Raw genomic sequence first — 23,490 nt, 5'->3', positions numbered from 1 at the left:
GGGGTATCACTCTCTGACATACTCCCGCAATAAATCTGAGGCCAAAAGCCTCCATACAACGAAGAGGTGGACCCCCAGATCCAGTTTGGCTGGTGGCGACATTGCGAAATCTGGGATTGGCAAGCTTGATCGTGAAACAACCACACAAGATTCCTTTGACCCCGCCGAGCAGGGTTGTTCTACTAAAGACCCCAGGTTTGATTGTAAAGTTTAGAGATACAGGCATCTTTATGTTTTACCTATGCCGTAAGTGTGATGCTATATGAAAAGTGATTTTTGTTCATTGTCATGTAAGTAGCCCTGATAGAGCAAATGATGCAGATGGGCTTCTTTGTGTAACACAGCTCATTGGGTGGTACTGGAAAGGATCAATGCATGATAATACATACTATGATAATAGCTCATAAACTGACAGCTAATAGCCCCTTCCTCCAATTCGTCATTTTTGCCAAATACACTGCATGTGAACGATTCTCCTGCTCCAGCCGAGCATTTCCATCATTCAAGTTTCTCGATCCGAGCCGATTTGACTGAGCTACGGTGGAACAGCAAACATGAAAATTAATGAAAGACAGACCCTGCGAATGTCTCCGTCTTTCAAACTTTTGGACGCCCCCATTCAAAATTTTCAAATGAAGCGTGAGGTCTTTATTAGAAAAAGTTGATCAGCATGCTCGAGAGCACCCTGCTGACCAATTCTCAAGTTGGAGGTGGGCAACTTCCGGGTGATGGGCCGTCCGCTCGTTTTGTTCCCATCATCCACCATTTGGGCCGCCCCGCATTTTGAATCTTCACAATGAAGCCTGTAGTTTTTAATTGAATGAAGTTGATCGGCTTGTCCCAGCGAACCTTCTGACAAAGTTTCATGTTCGAGATGGGGAATCCCAAGGTAAGACGTACTATTTCGATAAATCATGAAACCGGCGCTGTCCTGCTTTCTGACCTCCATAATAAATCCCACATTGTACCCTCCAATTCCAGATTTTTAAATGAATACGAGGTCTTTTTTAATACAAAGTTGATCAGCATCACTAGGAGCGCCTTGTGTGAAAGTTTGAGGTTCGAGAGGGGCAATCTTAATATCAAAGTTTGAATGTACAGTGTGCATGCATTTATACAAGAGGTGTCCAACCCATTTAATTTCCACCTCTTCCACACCCACTTGTATTTGCCCTTCCTTCCATTCTCAACTGCTGCTCCATTCAAGTATACAACTACCACCTACGAACGATTGTCCTGCTTCAACCCATCATGTCATTCCTACAGTTGCCTTGATTCGATTGTCTTTGACTGAATGGCAAGTCCATGGCATGTACACAGCCTTCTTGCCACTCTACTACACACATGAGTCTCTTGACACAACACACGCTCTTGCACATTCCTCTACATACGATCAATCGTAACAGCATTCAATGCAGCATTGTTTTAGCGAGGTCTCTACTTCATTGTCTCAAGCAGCGTTCACAACCTTGTCACTCTACTACAACACACACTCTTGCGCACCCCTCTGCCACGACCAAACGTAATAGCAGTTGCCCTTAGCAAGCTCTTTACTCCATTGTCTCGATATACTTGCAGCAACGTGCCTTGCAGCTTTTTTTACGTGAATAAACAGATGATCATTGTATAGAAGCAGCGTCATTTACGTGCAGCAACTTGCTTTGATACACACGGATTACAATGGATGATACCATATCAGCTATTAAGTTCGCCTCAATACAAGCAGCTCTCGCCTGGATGAGCAGCGATGGGAGATGAATTAGAAAGGGATGGATCAACAGCCGGATGGAAAAGGTAACGTGCAGCGATCACATGGCTCTTTTCAACCAACATGTTGGAGTTGCAATGGTTATGGATGGATGGATGCAATCAAATGTTGTAATGAGAATCGGTGGTGATTGCTTGGCGCGTCATCAGCAGGGACTATGGATCATGTCATATCGATACGGCTGAGGATGGTGATGATGGATGGGATGGAATTGACAAAAGGACTTATATCTTTGGCGGATGGTGTTCGAATACTCAAGTCAATGATGCAGCAGCTATTTTGCAGTCATAGATGAAGGATGATTACGGCGGCGGCAACCAAGAATGCAATGACACAAATATCCCCGTTGCCTCTATATGATTCATCCGTTTCTTACTCGATTTTCAATGCTGCTCCCTTGTAATATTTACTTGATAGACACCCGCACTACTATATGCTTCTTTTATTGAATGAAAATTGGATTCAACATAATACTTGGGCATCATACTACCAATTCAAATGGGAAAGATATGGGTCACTTGGTTGCTTTATGGATTGAAAGGAGAATAGAAATGGGAGGTTGGAAAGCGAGGTATCATATATTTGGTGGGGTGTTACACAGTAGGTTACACAACTTGGTTCAGGAGTGGAGTTGCATAACTAATCGATCGATGTGATGCGCACAGACCTAATAGCTTAATTACGAGGGCTGTTCGCAATTGAAGTCATGAGCAGTGATCATTCTTATGGAGCTAAGAGTATAGGGTATTGTTGAGGGTATGCATAAACAGTAATAGCTGTAGCAAGCGGGACGGCATGGAGTGCACGAATTGGAGCGAACAGGAGGAACAAAGAGACCACTCTTCTTCACTTCCACTTCACAAAAAAAGGTAAGCTTGTCTCCATTTACAAACTACAACGCGTTAATTGCTGGCATTCCTTCCAATCTACAGCGTTCATTGGGGTGAACATGTGGTCAATGGCGACACTTTCCAGTTGCAGACATTCAACAACAAGTACTTGCGCAATCTGCCCATGACTCAAGCTTCCATTGCAATACAACATGTACGTTCCTTTATTATTCAAGTTGTGCGTTGAGATACTAAAGTATACGTGTAGTTTGCTGTCCTCTCGTTTATACAAGACCCAAAGGGGGCGTCGTGTGTCGTGTGTATTCTTTCCAAGGTTGACATCAAGTAGGGGTCCCAACACCATGTTACTTTGGGTATGTCGACATGAAAAGCGGATGCTATCGTTGTTACCTTACATTGCAGTTACTGTAGCTTGAATACATTGGATGATGGTACATGTGGCAGCAACAAGACACTGATTTTAAAGCAAGGACGCTGTACGTTGGCTCAATGGTACGCAGGGTATTGGATCTATTTACAATGTAAGACTTGTTAATTAACGAGCTTTACAATGAAACAGCAGCAGCACAATATGGATTGGATGGATGAGATGAGGCCATTTGAAGAAAGGATGTGCATGAGAAGTACCAAGGTAAAGGGATCATTCTGATATGGGTTTGATTCAAATGAACTTACAAAAACAGGTAGAGTGGCGGGCTCTTTTTCGTCAATATTACAATCATCAATCCACATGTCAAGGAAGCCAATGCAATACACCTTCTAGGGGAGGCGACTATGTTGTTCGTGGAAGTCGGCGGGATTCAAGGTGCATGCAAAGGTCGCATCCTTTGCCGTACGACGGGTTACCAGGAGAACGGCTATTCAATGCACATCCCTTATGACTGGATCATGTCAACAAGCAACAGCATCTATATTCTTTGGTGTCAGCAAGCTTTATTCCGTTGTCTGGCGGTGCTCGTTGCTAGGTATCAGCCAATCCTTTTAATGGACATCTGGCAACTCATGACTCTTGCAAATGGAGGATGACAACAAAAAGCAGCAAGTAATAACGTACATGTGCTTATCCGTCTCATGAGTGGAATACATTATCGTATACATCACATGAATAAAAATGGCCTATCCTATTCCTCATAATTCTATTTCATTGTAATACAAATAGCTTGAATAGAAGCATTGTAATAAAGACAACAATTACAAGATCCCACTATATTCTTCTTTTGGTTATCTTTTCGTCTATCTGAGACGAACATTGCACCCTGTACAGAATTATCGTGTATGTCGTTTATGCCCTGTCCCACAGGCCCTTTTTGTCACATCCATCATAATTAGCCCTCACCTCAATATACATATCCCATGTGTGACTCAATTATCTTCCTATCTATTCTTTGTGGATCCAAAAAGAGAGACGAAAATGAAAAAAGACCTCCCAGGAACTTGGTCATGTGACCACGCGATCCAAAGATGATAAAATAAACATGCCGACTGTGTGAATCGAACACACGACCTCTGCTTTACGAGAGCAGCGCACTGCCAACTGTGCTAAGTCGGCATCTTTGCGTCTGAAACCTGTAGAAACATCTTCAGCAAGAAAATTGCCTAAAGAAAAATGTAAAAATGCCAAAATTTGGACGCTTTTGCTGGTATCTACGTGTAGCGGAGCGTATAACGAATAGAATGATATAGCTAGGAGCTCTGGATGGGAAGTATGGGAAAAGTAATTTGGGATGAAGGGTAGATTAAAAAAAGTTGGTAGGTTGAGATCCAAATTGCTTACAGCATAGTGAAAAATAAAGGAGTCTGTTTCTCAAAATTTTCATATTGAAGTGTATAGAGTTTATGAGAGCGAAATTAATCAGCGTGCACGAGAGTACATTGTGTGAAAGTTTCAAGTTCAAACTAGGGAATCCCAAGGTTTTAGGTGGGTTTCTTGTTAATTTATGGGGTTCATGGAGTTGACTGAGTCCAACGTCAGTCTTACCCTACTTAATTTCCAGTTCCTCCGCTCCCAGTCTCTTCCACTCGTAATCATTGCCCATTCACGTACAACTACAACTTGCGAACGATTGTCCTGCTTCAACCCATCATGTCAAGCCTACAAATGCCTCCATCTGAAACTCTTTGACGGATTGACGAGTCCATAGCGTGTGCACCCCACTACAACACACTCCTTTCTTGATACTCTACGCTCTCTTGCACACCCCTATGCTACGACCAAACGTAACAGCATTCAATCCAGCAGTTGCTATTAGCGAGGTTACTCCATTGCGTCAAACAGCGTTCATTGCAGCAACTGCTATAAGGTCTTTTCTTCATTGCCTTGAACAGCGTTCGCAACCTTGTCACTCTACTACAACACACGCTCTTGCACACCCCTCTACCACGAACAAACGTAGCAACAACTGCTATTATGAAGGACTTTATATCATAAGCAACTCTATTTACGTGCAGCAACTTGCTTCAATGAATACGATTTCCTATGGACGTGGATCTTAATATTGCTATGGTACATGTATGGAAGAAATTGGATATGACCAATTGGTTCCCTTGGCGCATTCGCTTTGAATGATACGTTAGCTATCAAGTCGAGTGCAATGCAAGTAATCTTCACCTGCGATGGGAAATGGCGAAGAAAGGAATTGACTAACAGCCGAATGGAAAAGGAAGCATACCGGCAGCGATCACACGATGGCTCTTCGTTATTGGATTTGCAGTGGTTATGGATGGGGGGATGCAATCAAGTGGAGTGATGGGGAGTCCTGGAATGTTGCTTTGGTTACTTGGCGCGTTGTCAGCAAAAACGATGGGATCATATGACATGGATACGACTGAGGATGATGAGGGATTGGATGGGATCGACAAAAGTTGTAAGTTCGAGTCTTTGGGTACGTTGTTGAGAGAGGGATTTAATTAGATAGTTTCAATGGTATCTTAATATGAGAATAAAGAGCACCGGTTACAGGTTGTGGTTGTGCTTAAAGCGATGGGTGGGGTAAAATGGATGGATTGGGAAATACAATGGTGGTTGAAAAGGGATAATGGATTTACAATCGGGATGTGCGGTTGTAGTGAATGAATAAGAAGCGCAAGATCTTTTGCAATATCAAACGAAAATGGGATTAGTTGGAAAAGAGAATGATGAAGTCGACTAAGGCTGAGAGAATGAAAGTGGGTTTGAAAAGATGAAGGTTGAAAGAAAAAAAGTGGTTGTGAGGTGTCGAGCTGCTAGATGTAAAGTTGATCTTGAGTAGATTAGATCTTCTACCAAGAAAAAAAAACAAGGCAAGGATGATAACGATGAAAGAGGGATGTGTGGAGCAAAACCCATAGCACAAGATAGAAAAGTCATTCTTGTTATGCACTACCAAAGAATCAATGTTTATTTATCTTCTTCATAATGAAGGTATATATGTGTATGAATCGCTAAAATGACAAGGAAAAACGACTTGAATTAAGCTTGTGGAGGTGGTGTGTATGTAATGGTCCATAGCGAAAACATTGGGCGTTGCCTTGGATGAGCAGGGTCGGTGAATTGGATGAATCGTCTATCGACATCGGCCACTCTTCGCATTTCTTTGCTAATTTTGCTGTATACAAATCAGTCAATAAATCCATGATAGCAATGCTCGATTTACTTACTTTAAATCATTATCCACTAAAAGACTTGTATTAGTCAATAAAACATGTGTGTTGTGATGTTGGGTTACTTGCCTGTGGCGAAAGTTTGAGAAACTTGCTGAAGCAGGGTCAAAACCAAGCGTGACAAGAACAAGTGGAGATACGTGTTGAATCACATTTGCAGAAGCATTGAGGAATGGTGTCCATTGTTCTTGCTGGTTTCTTGGTATTGGTGCCACCGGCCAGAGATCATGAAATGTAGGAGGGATGAAATTATCCCGTTCTTGATAGGCACCAAGAGCTAACGAGATCAAGTCCCCGGTCAAATAGCCTGCTCGGCTACCATCGAAGAACCCACGTAGTAATGCTGCATCCTCTCTAGTGATATCCTTTGCGAATATCATTAATGGTGTCAAGCCTGTTGCTGTTGTTGCACCAGATGGAGCTTGCTGAGCAAATAAATCAATGAGAGCACCATCCAACTGCGCAGCCCGCTGGGGATCCACTTCTTGCAGGTGATCTTGGTACAACGCTCGATACAGTTGCTGAATTTCTTGATTAACGTAACCTTGCTGATGTTCGCCAAAAAAGGATCCTCTGAGTACTTGGTCTTCCTTCAATCCTACTCTTCGGGAAGATAGGTACAATAAAAACCACCTGGTTGGGAGTTGAGAAGGAATTGATGACCAAACAAGCGGATAAAGGTCTGTTCAGCGGCATCTACCAGTCTTTGACTGATAGCGTTTTGTACAGCAGCTACGAACAATGAAGGCACATCGAAAACTTAAAAAGCTTGGTGCATGTTGGCTTGATCCACGGCTGTCGGAAATTGACAACACCCGTATGTGAAAGCAGAGAGTTGAGGTTCAATCAATGTCGCTCAAGAGGACCAATGTTGTCATGACCATGATGACGAATAATCACATCGCCCATTATCACGCTCGACTCGTATATGGTTATATCTTAGGTAGTTACCCAATCCCAGTGTCTTGCTCTATTCAAGAGTAAGCACACTTGCGTTGAGTATCGTTTATTCTTATCGCGTCTACTACTGTATTACTGCCACTATAATACCTACCTCAAATGTCGACTTTAAACCTTGAGCAATGATGTTTTCACGAAAAGTGGAAAGATGGTGATGGTGTGTGAGAAAAGGAGGTTGTCAAGAAGTAGTTTTTATAGCTGAGAAAGAGTATCCATGAGGATCAAAACCACTCACATGCAACAAAGGTTGATGTGATTGATTGTTTTTATGTTACACAGCATGAACGTAACCTCCCTATGCTAGGTCAATTCTTTGTGTATCCATGGCACACCTTTCGGTTGCAAGTATCAAGCTGTTTGAAAAATAGCAGAGAACAATGAACATAAGGGGTGGCACATGTATGCGTGGATGCAATATTCAAAATGATTGGGGGATGACCACAAAGGGTGCTGATTTATTGCTCAAGGACTTTCAACCGGTACATGTCATCTTGTTTACATCAACAGCCTGTGACCTCTGGTTCATTGACGACAAATATGTGGTCTAGATTCGGCTCTAGAGAGAGACAAAGCCGAGCGGCAGTATCCTCGGTAGCAATGTTGTCCTGCGGTAAGCAAAGAAAGTACGTAGTGGGCGTGGGAGACGATCATGCATAGTGGGTAAAAAAAACCAAACAAAGGAAATCTACGCCTGTTGGCGCTTTATCAATAGTGCAGTGTACGAATCTTTTTATTGACAACAGACATCATCACGTGCACATCATTTTCTACACTGAGCCAGCAATGGTTCCATATCAATTATCATCATGTCAAAAAAGTTTCCGAAGCCAATGGGTGATTCATGCTTGAGCCTCTTCAATTTCAACTTGGCGAATGAATAGTGTTGTGTATCGTTAGTGTCAGCCCTGATACCATAGCAACTCGATCGCCATGTCTCCTTCTCAATTGCCAATCCCATGCCGCACGATCAGCCAAGAGGGATCAATGACTGATGCCAACACCCAAGCATCGCTCAACTCGACCGTATCTGTACAACGTGAACAATCATCACAAGCGTCGCGTCTTATCGGTGAGAAGCTACTTCAACGATGGGCTCTCTTGAATGAACTATGCACAAGCGATTGTTGTCATGCTGTAGGTAACACTGATTAGTGCCAATAGGGCACCTTGCTGATACCCCTTCTACATTGCAGGTCCCATTGGTGAGAGATCCAATGCATCAATTCATGCTGTGCGTGCTTTGTGAGACAAAGTACATGCTAGGACACTCCGCCAGACAATACGATTTCAAGCGTGGACGGCTACAAGATACAATAGAAGAGGTAAAGAGGTGATTATCAATATGCAATGTTATGCAATGCTCACATGTTGTGTCCTGGTTATCCATTTGCAGATAGATCATCATCAAGCAGCACCAAAACGTCAAAAACGTGGGCAATAGCTGTAGTAAATTGCGTCGTATTGTACGATCTTCTTCATTCTCGGTAATAAACACAGCATTCCAGAAATCCTCAGCCATACCAAAAAAGCCTACTTTGCTTGTAGCCATTGTTGTTGATAACCATTTCATCATTTTTCTTCGTGTATAGAATTTATAAAAGTGGTCGTCACCCCCTTGTGCCTATTCTTGGCGTGCTGTCAACCAGGTTCATCTTTTCATTCAGGGGGTTGTATGTAGTGATTAGATCGAATTTTGACTACCATGAATAAGGATGGTATCCATTACCCGTTGTTCTGGTCATAAAGAATAATCGGAGTGAGATGGGTTCATTACTATGGAAACGTGCCGTGTCACCAAAACCGGCGGATGTTTCGGAAGGAGCACGGACGTGAGCCTAGGCACATGTAATGGGCTAAAGGAGCGTGTAGTAAGTAGTAAGAGACAGTGTAGTTGTAGTTGTAGTGTTATGTTGTGTACATACATGTATGACCACTATTAAATGGGACGATGATGACCTCCGTGTAATGTGTTGGATTGGGACAACCCATGCAAGCCCCATATGTAGCCCCCCTTTTGATGATGATGCAAGTGTTGTATTGCTCATAGCATGTCTATTGCGGATCAAGAATATCATCATTTCTTGTCCCTTGTTTGTGCGGAAAAGGTCAACATCCCAACCTTATTTCAATTGCTGGACCATCTTTTTTTTTCTTTTTCCCTCTTTCATATCACACCGCCTTTTTGACTATCCTCAAGTCAGGCGCGCGCGCACATCACTATTCGCATTTCTTTACAGACACCTTCATTTGCTATTGCAATCATCCCACGAAGCATCTCTGGAACCAGTTCTTGACGCATCGGTATTCTCCTTTCATTGCACGCTTATACTCCTTGTCCCATTTCCGGCGGTGGTCATCAGCGCCAATCTTTATTCTCGATCGTGTCTTTTGAACTTGTACCAAACAAGCCATTGTACATAGTTTAGCAAGTGGTTGGCAATACGAATACACAACAGCATGCAACGGGGTGCATTTATGGCCGATTATCCCGGCTTAGAGAGACCACAGCAAAGATCGCAATATAGTCGACAAGCGTATCAATTAGATATCCAACAACCCAAAGCAAGGAATCAACCCAAAGGACAGGTAAAAGTATCATGATTCTTGGTGTCACAATAAGGCTAATGACAGGTGTAATTAGTTGGCTGCTTTGATGAGTAACCGAGGCGGTGATCTTGAAGCTGATTTCTACTTGGATTCAACAAACGACTATGGGAATCGTTCTAGCAGTGCACCTCCCGATCAGCATTTATTGAGTCAACAAGGATCCATGGCGAGAAATCCATTTCCTCTTTCTCAACAAGGTGTTGGAGACGCGTCATCCTCCTCATCAGCTATCGACCAGGGTCATTATTTACAACAACAACAACAACACCACCAACAACAGCAACATTGGGATCCAACCTCAACTTCCTTACGACATGTTTGGTCGTCTACGCCAAATCAAATGGTACCAGCAACAGCAGCGGATGGCAGCAAAGTGTTTGAACAGGAACCAGGTAATAATTCTCCCCGACATGTGCTTCATGGTAGCACAATGGCACGAAACACTGAAGCACTCACTCACACATCCACCATCCTATTTTATAGGCAGCAGCAGCACCACATCAGACCCATATTTGAATACGCTTTCCAAAACCGACAATCGATCAACACCAGATCATTTGGGACGCTTGTGGGGATCGCCTAGTTTCATGTCACCCAGCAACGAAGGTGGAATGGATCCTGTTCAAGGGGTAACGCTTGCCTTTTTAATGTCAACACCATTGGATAACCAAATTTTCTAGGTTCCCAATACATCCATCTCCCCATTAGCATCCATTGGTCAACGCCCTATCAACCAAGAGCAACATGATTCCTTGTTGATGCGATACAACAACCTTGATAATCGTGCTTTTATGATGCAAGGATCTTCATCTTCCAATACTCGCTCCAATACAACCACTGGCAATAGCCGTCTTGGTGCCTACAGGAATTATAACCATGGGATGAGTAGTCCAGCAGACTATGCAGCATTGCAAAGCCCAGTATCCAATGAATCGTTTAAAAGTCCTCAGCCAATGTCACCACAGCAACCACCACCGCCTCCTTTCCAATTCAACACAATGTCACCACCACCTAGAGCCAATTCAACACCACCAGGGAACCATATGCCAGGACACCATCGTCAACACATTGAAGCTCAGGAGTATAATAATATGCTTCTTGGGATGAGAGGCATGGGTTTACATGACAAGGTATGTGCGTATCTTTTTCTTGTTTGATCCTTTATTGACATTTATGAAATTAGCAGGCATCAGCTGGCAATAGTGATGAATTCAAAGCCAATCGAATGACAGCTGCACAACAGCAACGCTATCGACAATGGTTGAATCGACAAGGAGGTGGAAGTGGAGGAGCAAGTAGTGGTATCAAGCATCAACAAACAGCAAGCTTGGATGCTGTCATGAGGGATACAGCTAATGCCACAGCATGGAGTGCAAGTTCAACCCCTAATCGTGTCATGTCTCCAGGTAAGCATTGCGTGTTACATTATACTATGAAGCGGGAATTCACATGTTGCCTAGTCAACGGGTCGTTTGATGATCTTCGAGCACAATCCACCTCTCCTTCTCTTTATGGTGACTTTTATGACAATGACATGCATCATCGTATGTATCCTTCACATCCTCGTGATCGACGTCAACCACCGCAACATGCAATGATGGGCGCTGATATGGAACATGTGGATCCTGCTTTCTGGCAAGAACATGCATTGGGACGTGGTGCAATGACTCCGGAGATGCAACAACCACCACAACAACATGATGTCGCTGATGAACAAATTTGGAGACAACTTCAGGCACGGCAACGACAAATCATGATGCAACAAGAGGAGCTTTATCTTTTGAGGAATCAAATGTTGCGTAATATGGCTCCCTATGGACCTTACAACATGGCACCAGGGGTCATGAATCCAACAGCTCGTGGTGGTATTCCTGCAACTCATGATACAATGTCGCCTACAGCAGCAGCAGCAGCAGTAGCAGCACCCATGACACCTACCTCGGATGTGGTACAAATCATTCGTAGTCCTTTGTTGGAAGAGTTTAGGAACAACAAAAACAGAAAATACGAGCTCAAGGTAAACAATCCTACTACATTAATGATCCCTCCAAATACTTACATCTCATACGTAGGATATCATCGATCATGTGGTGGAGTTTAGCGGTGATCAACATGGCTCACGCTTTATCCAGCAAAAACTTGAAACAGCCAACAGTGACGAGAAACAGCTTGTCTTTGATGAGATCCTACCCAATTGCTTGCAACTCATGACCGATGTGTTTGGCAACTATGTCGTCCAAAAGCTCTTTGAACATGGTAGTCAAGCTCAAAAGGCGATCCTTGCTAAACAAATGGAAGGGCACATTTTGTCGTTATCGTTGCAAATGTATGGTTGTCGTGTAGTACAAAAGGTAAGAGTGTGGTATTTGAAGGAGGGGTGCCTATACTAAAAAAGTATTGGTTGTAGGCACTTGAGCATGTACTTGTGGATCAACAAGCCAGCATTATTCGTGAGATTGATGGAAATGTGTTGAAATGCGTCAAGGACCAAAACGGCAACCACGTGGTGCAAAAGGCTATTGAGCGTGTGCCTTCGCAGTATATCCAATTCATCATTGACACATTCCATGGACAAGTATATCACCTGGCAACCCATCCCTATGGTTGCAGAGTCATCCAGCGCATGTTTGAGCATTGTCCTAGCCAACAAACGGTAAGTGGGTCGTATGGAGGATGATTTGAATTGTGACTAAGATAATGTATATAGGATCGATTACTTGAAGAATTACATCGTTGTACAAGTCAATTGGTGCAGGATCAATACGGCAATTATGTGGTGCAGCATATTCTCGAGCATGGCAAACCTGAAGACAAGGCACTCATCATTGGCAAGATCCGTGGACATGTCCTCCAACTAAGCAAGCATAAGTTTGCCAGCAATGTGGTTGAAAAGTGCGTCGCCTATGGTAGCACTGAGGATCGTCATGCTCTTATTGAAGAAGTACTACAAATGCGTCCTGATGGGTATGTTGTTTTCAGCTCCTACAAAGAACCATAGTGACTAATGATGATGCGTTGTACAGATCATCACCCCTGCTTACGCTGATGAAGGATCAATACGCCAACTATGTATTGCAGAAAATGCTGGATACTGTGGATGATTCGCAGCAACGAGATGTCCTTGTGAATAGGATCAAGACACATTTGCATTCAGTGCGTAAATACACGTATGGGAAACATTTGACACAGAGTAAGTAATACATGCTTTTGGGGGGATTCATTGTTATTAATAATCGTATTGTAGAGGTGGAGAAGTTACTTCCCCTGACGACTCAAGCTCAAGAGAACAAACAAGACAAGGAGACCACGGCTACATCTGTTGATGCATCCACCAACGTTGCAGCACCTGCTGCAGATGCTTCTACCACCCCACAACACGAGGCCTCGGGGGATGTACAGCCATTCTAACCATTATCAAACCTTTTGCAATGTCTATAGTCTTACACATTACGTATACCTTTTTCAGTTCCTGTTCTTTTATATCCTGGATGTCTGTACTCCATCACCTTGTATGAACTGTAGAAATGGGATCACACATCATGTGCCTTTATGCGCATCCCCCCCTCATCTCATTGTATATTCTTCTTTTTTATTTGGAACTTTAGTAGCATTTATAACAATCTTTATATCTTTCGATGAATCATCCTCCTCTTCCAATGTCGTTTATATAGTCGTTTGTTCGCTGGATCAAAAAAGAGAAAGTAGATCAAAGGTCACGTGGATTTGGGACATACAAAAGCGGACCACGACGGATGAGTGCCAATTTTCCCGGCTTTGGCCTTTGAATTTGACACAGACCAACCTTTTCTTTTTCCTTGTTCAATATGAGCTCAGGCATCGCACGAAGTCGTTTACTTGAAGAACGCAAGCAATGGCGTAAAGACCATCCTCATGTAAGTGACCACCGATCTCGACATTGACGTGTTCTCACCCGTGTCAACCATAGGGTTTCTGGGCACGACCTGGCAAGAATGCCGACAACTCTCTCGACCTTATGCAATGGACATGCGGCATTCCTGGCAAAGACGGTGTACGTAGCAACACTATAAAAAGGAGAAAACAACACGGCTGATATGAATATAGACACCATGGGCGAATGGCGTTTACAAAATCAGCATGACCTTTCCTGAAGGTGAGCATACACACACACGCACATACACGCAGCACCTCTTGATACTCACCCCACGTATTAGAATATCCAAGCAAGCCTCCCAAATGTAAGATGATGACGCGTCTTGTACAAGATGTATGTGTGTATTGATAATCTCTTTATTGTAGGCAAGTTTACCCCACCTCTCTTTCATCCCAATGTGTATCCTTCTGGCACTGTTTGCTTATCTATATTGAATGAGGACGAAGGATGGAAGCCTGCCATCACGTTGAAACAGGTATGGATCTCCTTATAGTTGAAGCAACACCGGTATTGATGGACATGGTGCTTAGATCCTTCTTGGTATCCAAGATTTGTTGAACGATCCCAATCCAGACTCCCCTGCTCAACAAGAAGCGTACATTTTGTTCAGGTATGTATACGATGTGGGTTATTAAATGATTGGAAAGCCCATCACTCATCCTGTGTATAGGAGGGACAAGGCTCTGTATGAGAAAAAGGTTTTGGAACAAGCAGCCCGTAACCGCCCTTCATGAAATGGATCGTCATCGTAGTTATAAAACAAAAGGATATGGCAAAAAACTCACAAAAAAAACATTAAAGTGCACGTCAAATGATGATGATGTATAATATGATGCTTTATGTGTATATAACGAATGTATTGTTTACATTAGCCTTTGCATTCCCAGCTAGCTGCCACATATAAACCACCCGCATGATGTAATAAACATACAAGTGACCATTGGCCAATGTCCGTAACTTTGACACTACCATCGTATGTATGATCGTGGGGATGATACACTAGCTTGAATAATCGACCGTTGGGGTTGCGGATGGCGAGTTTGTGATGACTATGCTCGCTCTTGACGCGGAATGTATATGTTTGTAATGGGTATAAATGGAAGCATTGTGGTTCCTGGACGTAAAGTTCGTATTGGCACACGTGTAGTTGAACAAATTCAAAAGGTGCAGCGGGTGACGATACGGCCGTATTGATGCTTTCTTGGGTAGTACTATTCATGCATTGTCTGGTCAATCGAAAACAAAGGGCAAGAGGATAATGATGAGATGTGATCTTTTGTTGTGGTTGTGTCAAACGAGGACCTGCATAAATCTTGAGCCATCCCATCCATTGATCAGGTGGTAGCGTAGCTTTGATTTTGCATAATCGGGTTGTGCCATCTTCAGGGGATGTATAACATTGTGCAAGGCCGCGCATCGTTTCAAGCGTTGTAAACGTTGCATTTTGTTGTAACGTTGTCCGCATCTCAACTTCCGCATAGCATGCAATGTCAGGATCCACAGAGAGTGTCAAGTGACAAATCTCATCGTTGACAAGATCAAGGCATCCAGGATCATAATCCAATACTTGTACATGATGCCAAAAATAAGGCATGCATACATAGGGTAACGAAAAGAATGTTGTCAGGCTGATAGGTGGTTCCAAATACTGATGTGCATTGTCGTTTGGGAAATGGGTATAGATCATGTTGGATGGCCGACAAAGAAACCAATGTGTCTCCATCACATCATTGTTGCCTGGTGTTTGTGGTAATGCTAACCAGCAATCGACAAGTCGATATTCGCCTTCAACCTGCACTATATACAAGGCGTTATTTTTATATCACTCACAACAAGAAAAGAACGCAACCCTACCTGCACACCAAACATGGTTTGTTATTGGAGAACCATCAGATCCAAAGGCTGATTCAATCGAGTCTCTATATGCTACCCATGATCTCGTTCAATGTTGTGTATGCGTACAACAATATGGCTTACATACCACGTAGATATCCTTGGACAATGTGGGCTTCATTGAAACCAACAGCATGTGCCATGGCACAAAACAAACGAGCAATGCCTGCTGGTGTTTTGCTGTAACGAGTTGCAAGCACGGATTCGGCAGATTCATTCATGTCGTTTTCTGTCGTCATGGTGCATTCGATCTCTCTGGTAATGTTTTGTACGACCCAAGTGAAAATAGAACGAATCTTGTATAGATCGCGTCGGTATGGCCGAGCAAGGAATTTTTGTGCTAAAATGCTGGGGGTCAACATGGGACCTCGTTGGTTGACATTGGCGGCGTAAGTGTCGATTTGAGTGTAATCATGCGGGTCATCGTCATCCAAGCCTAATTCATCAGCTACCGGTAACGTATGACTATAGGTGTATGGGTATGTCAATGAAATGTGTGTGTGGGAATATAGATTCACATGTCAAATCATACCTTAGAATAAGGAAAGGATTAGGACGTGCCATTGTTGCATTGGTAGCTGTTGTCTTTGCAATGACATTATGAATAGGTGTCATTGGTCTATCCACACTCCATGATCTTAATGCAGCATGCTGATCTTTGGAAGCACCTTCAACACGCAATTTTTGTGGTTGTAATAGACCTTTAAGGCGTCGTGACAAGTTGCGATGCAATGGAGTTACAGGATGTGTACTTGTTTCCATACGTGGATTCCAAAATGTGGGATGTTTGGGTGTGTGCGAGGATGATGAAACAGTGGATGGTGGTGATGGTGGTAGTTCCATGACAACCGGGGATCTAGTATTATCTGCATAAACCCGATTGCATCGATCCGAAAGCGGGGAACGTAGCAACAGACGTTGATGCTGTTGTTGGGGAGGTGTATTGAGTGGTCGTTGGGGTCTCGGGATAGGTTCATTGTTATTCGTAGTAGCTGGTTGCTGTACAATGTCGCGTGGTATCACTATTTGTTGAGGAAGTGGTTTTCGTTTCACCCGCATTTTCTCGGCATGTCGCGATTCAAGTTGTTGCTCATGTCCATTCATGTGCGGGGCTGATATTCGACGATGGCGTAAAGGAGCAGCAGTATTGGTGCTGGTACCCGTGGTGTTGTTGGTAGTCGTATTTGAAACACTGTCGGCTATCATACTGTGACAACGTCGACCATGACGTGGTGAGCGAAGATAATTTGTCGTAGGCGTGGATTGAGAAGGAAGGAGTGGTGGTGGTGGAGGTGGTTGTGTATTGCCAGCTTGCATTGAAGCAGTGAGCCAATAAGGACTAGTGTTGTGCCCCATCATCATGTCAGAGGGAGTGTACATTTGTGCAAAAGAAAAAGAAAGAGAGGAAATTATCTCATTGTCAATGCTTTCATCATTGTAAACAATCTAATTGCCAATCCCTTGTCGAGGGTAGAGATGTCCATAAAAGTCATGTTGTTGTTTTTGTCACACGGTATTTGTGCATACAAGGAGTTAAGGGAGGTATATGTCAATTAACAAAAAGAGAAAAAAAGGAAGGGGAGAGTAGGTAATGGCTTGTTAATCTTAATCAGCATCACTCATGATGGCTTCCGCTACTTCATTCAGCTTCTTGTCTTCCTCTTGCACTGCATCTCGGAGCTTGCTGTCCGTTTCCTCTTTGAGCATGGCCTCTTTCATCTCGCGTGTAGGAGGGAGTCGCTCATTCTCTATATCAGATTTCTTGGCTTCCTCAAAAGATGTAATGGCTACACAGCATGAATTAGTGATACCATGTCATTTTCCTAAACAATCGCTCAAAACTTACCGGTCTTGATGCCTTCAGCGCCCAAAGCCAATGTACCCAATGGTAGTTTACCAGTAGGCGAAAGCGTCTTGAGCTCCATAACACGTTCCGAATTTTCACGCAATACAGAGAACACACGCGACATTTTGCCGACTGCAAGAATCTTGTTGCGGATGACGGTTCTACGTTCCTCTGTTTCCTTGGTGGATGTTGGCTCATCCAATGACAATCGATGCTCCTCGTCAGCCAATTCATCTTTACTGCAAATGTTGAGAATAGCGAGTAGCATATCGGTAACTAGGCAACATCAATCAGCACCTTGATTATACACCATCCACCTCCCTCCTCTTACTTACTCTTTTCTCCCACAAATGGCAAGCTCCAAGTAAACACGTCCATGAAATTGGGCAACCAATAAGGGTGTGGGGTGCAATTAAATTGCCGGATATTCATGACATTATTCTCGTACTTGAGCACAGCTGCCTTATTGTTGTATACGTCCAAATAATTTGGTGCTGAAAAGATGGTCATGACGGATGGGAAAGAAGTGGTCTTGCTCTTGCGATACATGCGATATCCAGCATCTTGTGCTTCATGGGCTCGAATGATTGATAACAAGTTGTTTCTCTCCAAGAATGCGCAAGCAGCGTGATAGCTAAAACACAATATAATCAACATACACTGACATTTGTAGATACACGAGGTATCTTACCTGAAAAAGTACGAGCAACCTCGGACATTGTTGTGAATAAACAACTCGTTGGTCTTTTCTTGTCCAAATTCTTCCAATGGATCAGCCCACAACAAATCGCACATTAAGCCATGGGTTGGTGGTTCACGGAAGCGATCAAACTAGGAAAGCGTAGCTAATGATGAATTACCTCGTTCATGACCATGATCCAGAATAAACACCTACGTTTCTCAAATCATCCAATGTTTGCAACTCAGGCGACAAACCACCGTGGATACACAAGAATTGGCGGTTCATGACAGCTGCCAGGGGTAATGCACAAAATGAATCCATACATGCTTCATATACTGGTTCAGTGTACTTGTGGCGACCTGATAGCATGATTAGAGTTCATCCTTAATACCGTATCCCGTATGCCATCCCACCCAAGTTACTTACATTCGATCTTAAAAGTGAAGTAATCCGTCAAGTGCCTGCACTCGTGATTGCCTCGGAGCAAAAAGAACGACTTTGGATACCACATTTTCAAAGACCACAAATATAATACACACTATTACAACGCATGTGGGGCTTAGCGCAACTATCACATAGCCATCACAAGTCCATTACCTACCTCGATGGAAAAGTAACCACGATCGACATAATCACCAAGAAAGAGATAGGTCGTATTGGCAGGATCACCACCCACTTCAAACAGCTTCATCAAGTCATAGTATTGACCATGGATATCACCGCATACTGTGGTAGACATCATTTAGGATATATGGACATGTACATGTGAAAGAAGCTATACACACATACCAGTGATGGGTGCGCCTACTTCAAGCAAATTGGGTTCTTCCTTGAGGATCTCTGTACCCTTTTCGAGAATATACAATGCTTGTTCTTCGGAGAGCCGGCCCTCACGATAAAAATGGTCCTTCAAAAAAGTAATGTCGGGCAAGCCAGGTCGTTCTTTGCTGAAGAACTCTTCGTCCGTTGGTATACGCACAGCTGGTGCAGGCACGTCTATGTTTCTCCATGTTGAGTGCACGATGAAGGATGACAGCTTGGTTCCCACTTGAACAACACCAACCTTTAATGACTCTATCTTTGGTGCTCACAACAGTGCCATCGTCCATTTTATATACTGAGAAATCGATTGTTGGAATCTCGGGCTTGTTTTGCAAACGGCGAATGGCAGGGCTAAGCTCAGGCCGTGAATCTGTTTCTGCGTCGGCGTTGCTCATGATGGATTGTCCTCAAGGATGAGAGAGAAAGAGAAGGGAAAGATAGGATCCGAGTCAAGAGAGAGAGAGAGAATTTGGCTTCTGTGAGCGAAAGGGTATGCGGAGTGCGTGCAGCACCTAAAGTCTGGCCCATTGGTTGTTGCGTGGTACAAGCTGTTGAGCCAACGGTTTGCAATTGACGCTTGACGTTTACAATCATCCATATCCAATTCCATGTCATTCATTATAGTAGATCATCATGTTCAATCGCCATCCATTTCATAATAAAAAGGGTATATGCACTTTATTCAACAAGTAATTGTTGCTATCCTACTACGTGCTGCCTCTTCTTGAAGCAACTACTACTATTATCCATTGAAAGATAGGTGTCAAGTATAATGCTTGTATTTTCATATGAATCAAGGGTCGTCTTGTATATAAGATAGCATGAGACGATAGAGGTAGTGTGCTTTATCCTTGGATTGAGGGCTGTTGGTGAAACGCAGTAAACTGAATCTAAGACTGCTGGCATTTTTTGCCGCAGTGAAACATATTATTTTTGTCGGGACACATAGACAATGAATTTGCTTGGTCCGGTTACAATTGCCGAACCAATGCTTTTACCATACACCATCGCACGTCAGCAGCTGAGGCAGCAACCAGCAGCAGCAGCAGCCAGCTATTCGGGATGCTGCCCTTTTGGGTCATCCTAAATATGGAACAATGATGTGTGAGATATTTCTGTATGTTGGGATGATCAACAAACCAACAACAACACTCTATATATATATACGTTTTACAATGTGGGGAAGAAAATGGGGGTTGGATGGTAGATTGTGGATGCGCACAATGTGGGAAAACAACTGCTGCACCAGCTGCTGTGATAAGCAACAGGGCCGTTGCCATGGCAAAATCCCGACCAATGGGTCCTAGTGCATAATGGCTGATGTTTAACGGCTCGGAAAATTTATAAAGGTAATCAAGGAAAGAGAGATAAAGTCCATGGCTTATCCGGAATTATCTTTTCAGCGGAACGATGCATAACGTTAATTGATTGATGCAGGGTTGGACTCTGCTGCCACAATACTGACAAGCGAGATGAGAGATTATTCGCACACACAAACACTTTTTTTGCGGGGGGAGCATCCGCCATATCACCATCATCATCATGCACCTTGTACTCCCGAAAAAGTGATACATCGTTTATCCGCTTTTGACTAATGGATTGTAAAGAGAGGCATGTGCATTTATCCCATAAGACCATTCTATGACAAAAGAGAACCTTGCTTGCCTATAACGCATATCACCAAAACAAAAGCAAGGTCGCTGATTGGACCCCACATTTGTTTGGAATGGCCCATTTGCTCCGTATCATCAGGAAGGGAGGAGCTGAGGGGGGGGGTTGTAGTCTAGGGCACCACTCCTTTTCTTTTCTTTTCCCTTGAATCATCGTTTCCACTTGTCATCCACAAAAAGTGGCCTGTGAAACATTGGTTTGAATTGATGCTTATGTATGCTTTTTTCAACTTTCGCGGACGATCAAAGTAGTAGTTCGATAGAAGAAAATGGGCTGATGGGATGCGGGGATCCAAACGTAAGCTGGTCCATGCATAATTCGTATGGACAATGCTTTTCCTCTCTTATCATGCCACCTTCTTGCCAACATCTCCACTTGCTTTTATGATGACAGCAATACACAAACAATACAAAAAACTTTCACATGCACTTGCATTGCAGGTGGGAGACGCACATGGAAAAAAATAAGGGCGTTGTTCATTTCAGCCAAGCTTGTGGGAAAGATCAGGTGGTAGCACCCATATACAGTATCCATCATGCTAAAGATCGGGGGTGTTCCTCTCTCACTCTCACACACGCACTCTGCTGCTGCACACACACACACACACTCACTCACTCTCACACAACACGCTTCCAACACACAAGGTTACTTGCTGACCCGCGTGTTTAAAAGCGTCATAAATTTTCTTTACACACACGTAATCTCTTTTTTATTTCTCCTCGTTCCCTTTTTCTCTTTTCCTCCCTACTCTCTACACACACACACATTTACTACCATGTCTTTAAAGAATCAAATTATTGTTGTCGGTGGTGGTCTTTCTGGTCTTTCGGCAGCACACACCATCATTGAGCAGGGTGGCAATGTATTGCTTTTGGATAAGAATCCCTTCTTTGGGTACGTAAATCTATCTATGCACATTGACCATGGTGCCCGAGATTCTCATTTGCTTGTGTTACTATAGTGGCAACTCCACCAAGGCTACCTCCGGTATCAATGGCGCGTTGACTCGTACCCAGATGGCACTCAACATTAAGGATTCGGTGGAAGCCTTTTATCAAGATACCCTTAAATCAGCTCGTGATCTTGCTCGTCCCGAATTGATCAAGGTGTTGACTGGACGTTCAGCTTCGGCTGTTGAGTGGCTCCAAGACAAGTTTGAGCTTGATCTTTCCCTTGTCTCTCGTTTGGGTGGACATTCTTTCCCTCGTACACATCGTGGCAAAGAACAATTTCCAGGCATGACGATCACCTATGCCCTTATGGAAGGATTAGAAGAACTTGCTGAAAAGCAACCTGAACGTGCAAAGATCATCAAGAAGGCTCGTGTGACCGAGTTGATCAAGGACGAGCAAGGTGGTGTGATTGGCGTCGAATACCAATTGGTGGGCAATTCAGCTGATGGCAAAACCTACAAGGAATATGGTCCCGTGGTGTTGGCTACAGGTGGTTATGCAGCTGATTTCGGTCCAAACTCATTGCTCAAGCAACATCGTCCTGAATACTTTGATCTTTCCACCACCAATGGTGATCACTGCACTGGTGATGGTATCAAGATGGCTGCTGCTGCTGGTGCCAATACCGTTGATCTTGAAAAGGTGCAAGTACATCCTACTGGTTTAGTGGATCCAAAGGAACCTGATGCCAAGGTCAAGTTTTTGGCAGCTGAAGCACTTCGTGGTTGTGGTGGTATCCTTCTCGATGCCGAAGGCAACCGTTTTTGTGACGAACTTGGTCACCGTGATTATGTCACCGGCATGATGTGGAAGAACAAGTTCCCCATCCGCCTTGTTCTCAACACAGCCGCCTCCAAGGAGATCGAATGGCATTGCCGACATTATGCAGGTCGTGGCCTCATGAAGAAGTTCGATAATGGTGAAGCACTTGCAAAGGAAATGGGCATCTCACCTGCCAAGCTCAAGGAAACTTTGGATACTTACAATGCTATTGCTGCTGGAAAACAAAAGGATCCATGGGGCAAAAAGTTCTTCCACAACGTCCCTATTTCCATGGATGATTACTTTTATGTCGCCTTGATGCAACCCGTTCTTCATTATACAATGGTAAGTTGTTGGGAACCAAAGTGAATGAGTGGTGGCTAACACGTTTGTTACAGGGTGGTGTTGAAATTACCCCCAATGCAGAAATCAAGGGTGTCAATCAAGATAGCGTGGTACCTGGTCTCTTTGCATGTGGCGAAATGTGTGGTGGCGTTCATGGTGCCAATCGTCTTGGTGGTTCTTCCTTGTTGGGTTGTGTAGTATTTGGTCGTGTTGCTGGCCAAACTGCTTCTCGTTATCTTTTCCAAAGACTCATCAACAATGGTGGGGGCAGCGTTGCACAACAACGTTTGGGTGCCATTGCATCTCATCTTGGTACTGTTGGCCTTAGTGTCTCTGTCAACCCCACTGATCCCAATCGCATCAACCTTGAAATTGCTTGGCCTGGCGCTGCTGCTGCTGCTGCTGGTGAAGCTGCTACTGCTTCTGCATCCGCTCCACAAGAACAACCTGCACCTGCTGCTGCTGCTGCACCTGCTAAACCCGCTGATGAACCAAAGAAGATGGGTGAATACACCTTGGCCGAAGTTGCTAAGCACAACAAGCCTGATGATTGTTGGGTGGTTGTCAATGGTGAGGTACTCAATGTCACTGATTTTATGGCGGAACACCCTGGTGGTAAGAAGGCAATCCTACTTTACGCTGGTCGTGACGCAACAGAAGAATTCAACATGCTGCATAAGAAGGATGTCGTCAAAAAGTATGCTCCTTATGCTATCATTGGTACCCTTAAGAAGTAGATTTGCTCTCTCCACCCACACCCCCCAAAATGTATTCCACT

The 23,490-nt window shown here is 43.7% G+C and overlaps 6 protein-coding genes and 1 non-coding gene across 7 annotated transcripts; 4 read left to right on the top strand and 3 right to left on the bottom strand.

Annotated features, from left to right (window-relative positions):
- Positions 1-4,095: 4,095 nt before the first annotated feature.
- On the bottom strand, positions 4,096-4,168 carry O0I10_000130. The gene has a single exon. It is a non-coding gene; the product is annotated as a tRNA-Thr (tRNA).
- Positions 4,169-8,148: 3,980 nt separating this feature from the next.
- Positions 8,149-8,659, top strand: O0I10_000129 (uncharacterized protein; the record flags this gene model as incomplete). Its single annotated transcript, XM_058480244.1, has 3 exons — positions 8,149-8,352; positions 8,412-8,540; positions 8,612-8,659. The coding sequence occupies 3 exons, from the start codon at positions 8,149-8,151 to the stop codon at positions 8,657-8,659; spliced, it is 381 nt and encodes a 126-aa protein (XP_058348767.1).
- Positions 8,660-9,675: 1,016 nt separating this feature from the next.
- Positions 9,676-13,233, top strand: O0I10_000128 (uncharacterized protein; the record flags this gene model as incomplete). Its single annotated transcript, XM_058480243.1, has 11 exons — positions 9,676-9,804; positions 9,860-10,217; positions 10,309-10,454; positions 10,506-10,955; positions 11,009-11,231; positions 11,286-11,842; positions 11,898-12,176; positions 12,233-12,478; positions 12,533-12,789; positions 12,849-13,015; positions 13,070-13,233. The coding sequence occupies 11 exons, from the start codon at positions 9,676-9,678 to the stop codon at positions 13,231-13,233; spliced, it is 2,976 nt and encodes a 991-aa protein (XP_058348766.1).
- Positions 13,234-13,649: 416 nt separating this feature from the next.
- On the top strand, positions 13,650-14,472 carry O0I10_000127 (uncharacterized protein; the record flags this gene model as incomplete). Its single annotated transcript, XM_058480242.1, has 7 exons — positions 13,650-13,718; positions 13,772-13,855; positions 13,909-13,957; positions 14,019-14,042; positions 14,104-14,213; positions 14,269-14,348; positions 14,409-14,472. The coding sequence occupies 7 exons, from the start codon at positions 13,650-13,652 to the stop codon at positions 14,470-14,472; spliced, it is 480 nt and encodes a 159-aa protein (XP_058348765.1).
- Positions 14,473-14,606: 134 nt separating this feature from the next.
- Positions 14,607-16,990, bottom strand: O0I10_000126 (uncharacterized protein; the record flags this gene model as incomplete). The annotated part of the gene is made up of 4 exons (XM_058480241.1): positions 14,607-15,535; positions 15,593-15,657; positions 15,716-16,096; positions 16,164-16,990. 4 exons carry the CDS (start codon positions 16,988-16,990, stop codon positions 14,607-14,609), a joined length of 2,202 nt encoding a protein of 733 aa, XP_058348764.1.
- A 246-nt stretch (positions 16,991-17,236) lies between these two features.
- O0I10_000125 (serine/threonine-protein phosphatase 2B catalytic subunit A1) lies at positions 17,237-19,376 on the bottom strand (the record flags this gene model as incomplete). The annotated part of the gene is made up of 9 exons (XM_058480240.1): positions 17,237-17,418; positions 17,478-17,753; positions 17,813-18,111; positions 18,169-18,308; positions 18,373-18,518; positions 18,586-18,697; positions 18,761-18,885; positions 18,949-19,155; positions 19,223-19,376. 9 exons carry the CDS (start codon positions 19,374-19,376, stop codon positions 17,237-17,239), a joined length of 1,641 nt encoding a protein of 546 aa, XP_058348763.1.
- A 2,051-nt stretch (positions 19,377-21,427) lies between these two features.
- O0I10_000124 (uncharacterized protein) lies at positions 21,428-23,449 on the top strand (the record flags this gene model as incomplete). The annotated part of the gene is made up of 3 exons (XM_058480239.1): positions 21,428-21,546; positions 21,614-22,712; positions 22,766-23,449. 3 exons carry the CDS (start codon positions 21,428-21,430, stop codon positions 23,447-23,449), a joined length of 1,902 nt encoding a protein of 633 aa, XP_058348762.1.
- Between the last annotated feature and the right edge of the window lie 41 nt (positions 23,450-23,490).

The sequence above is a fragment of the Lichtheimia ornata genome, assembly GCF_029851405.1.
Source record: "Lichtheimia ornata isolate CBS 291.66 chromosome Unknown scaffold00001, whole genome shotgun sequence".
NCBI lineage: Eukaryota > Fungi > Mucoromycota > Mucoromycetes > Mucorales > Lichtheimiaceae > Lichtheimia > Lichtheimia ornata.
This window is presented reverse-complemented; position numbering and strand designations above follow the sequence as displayed.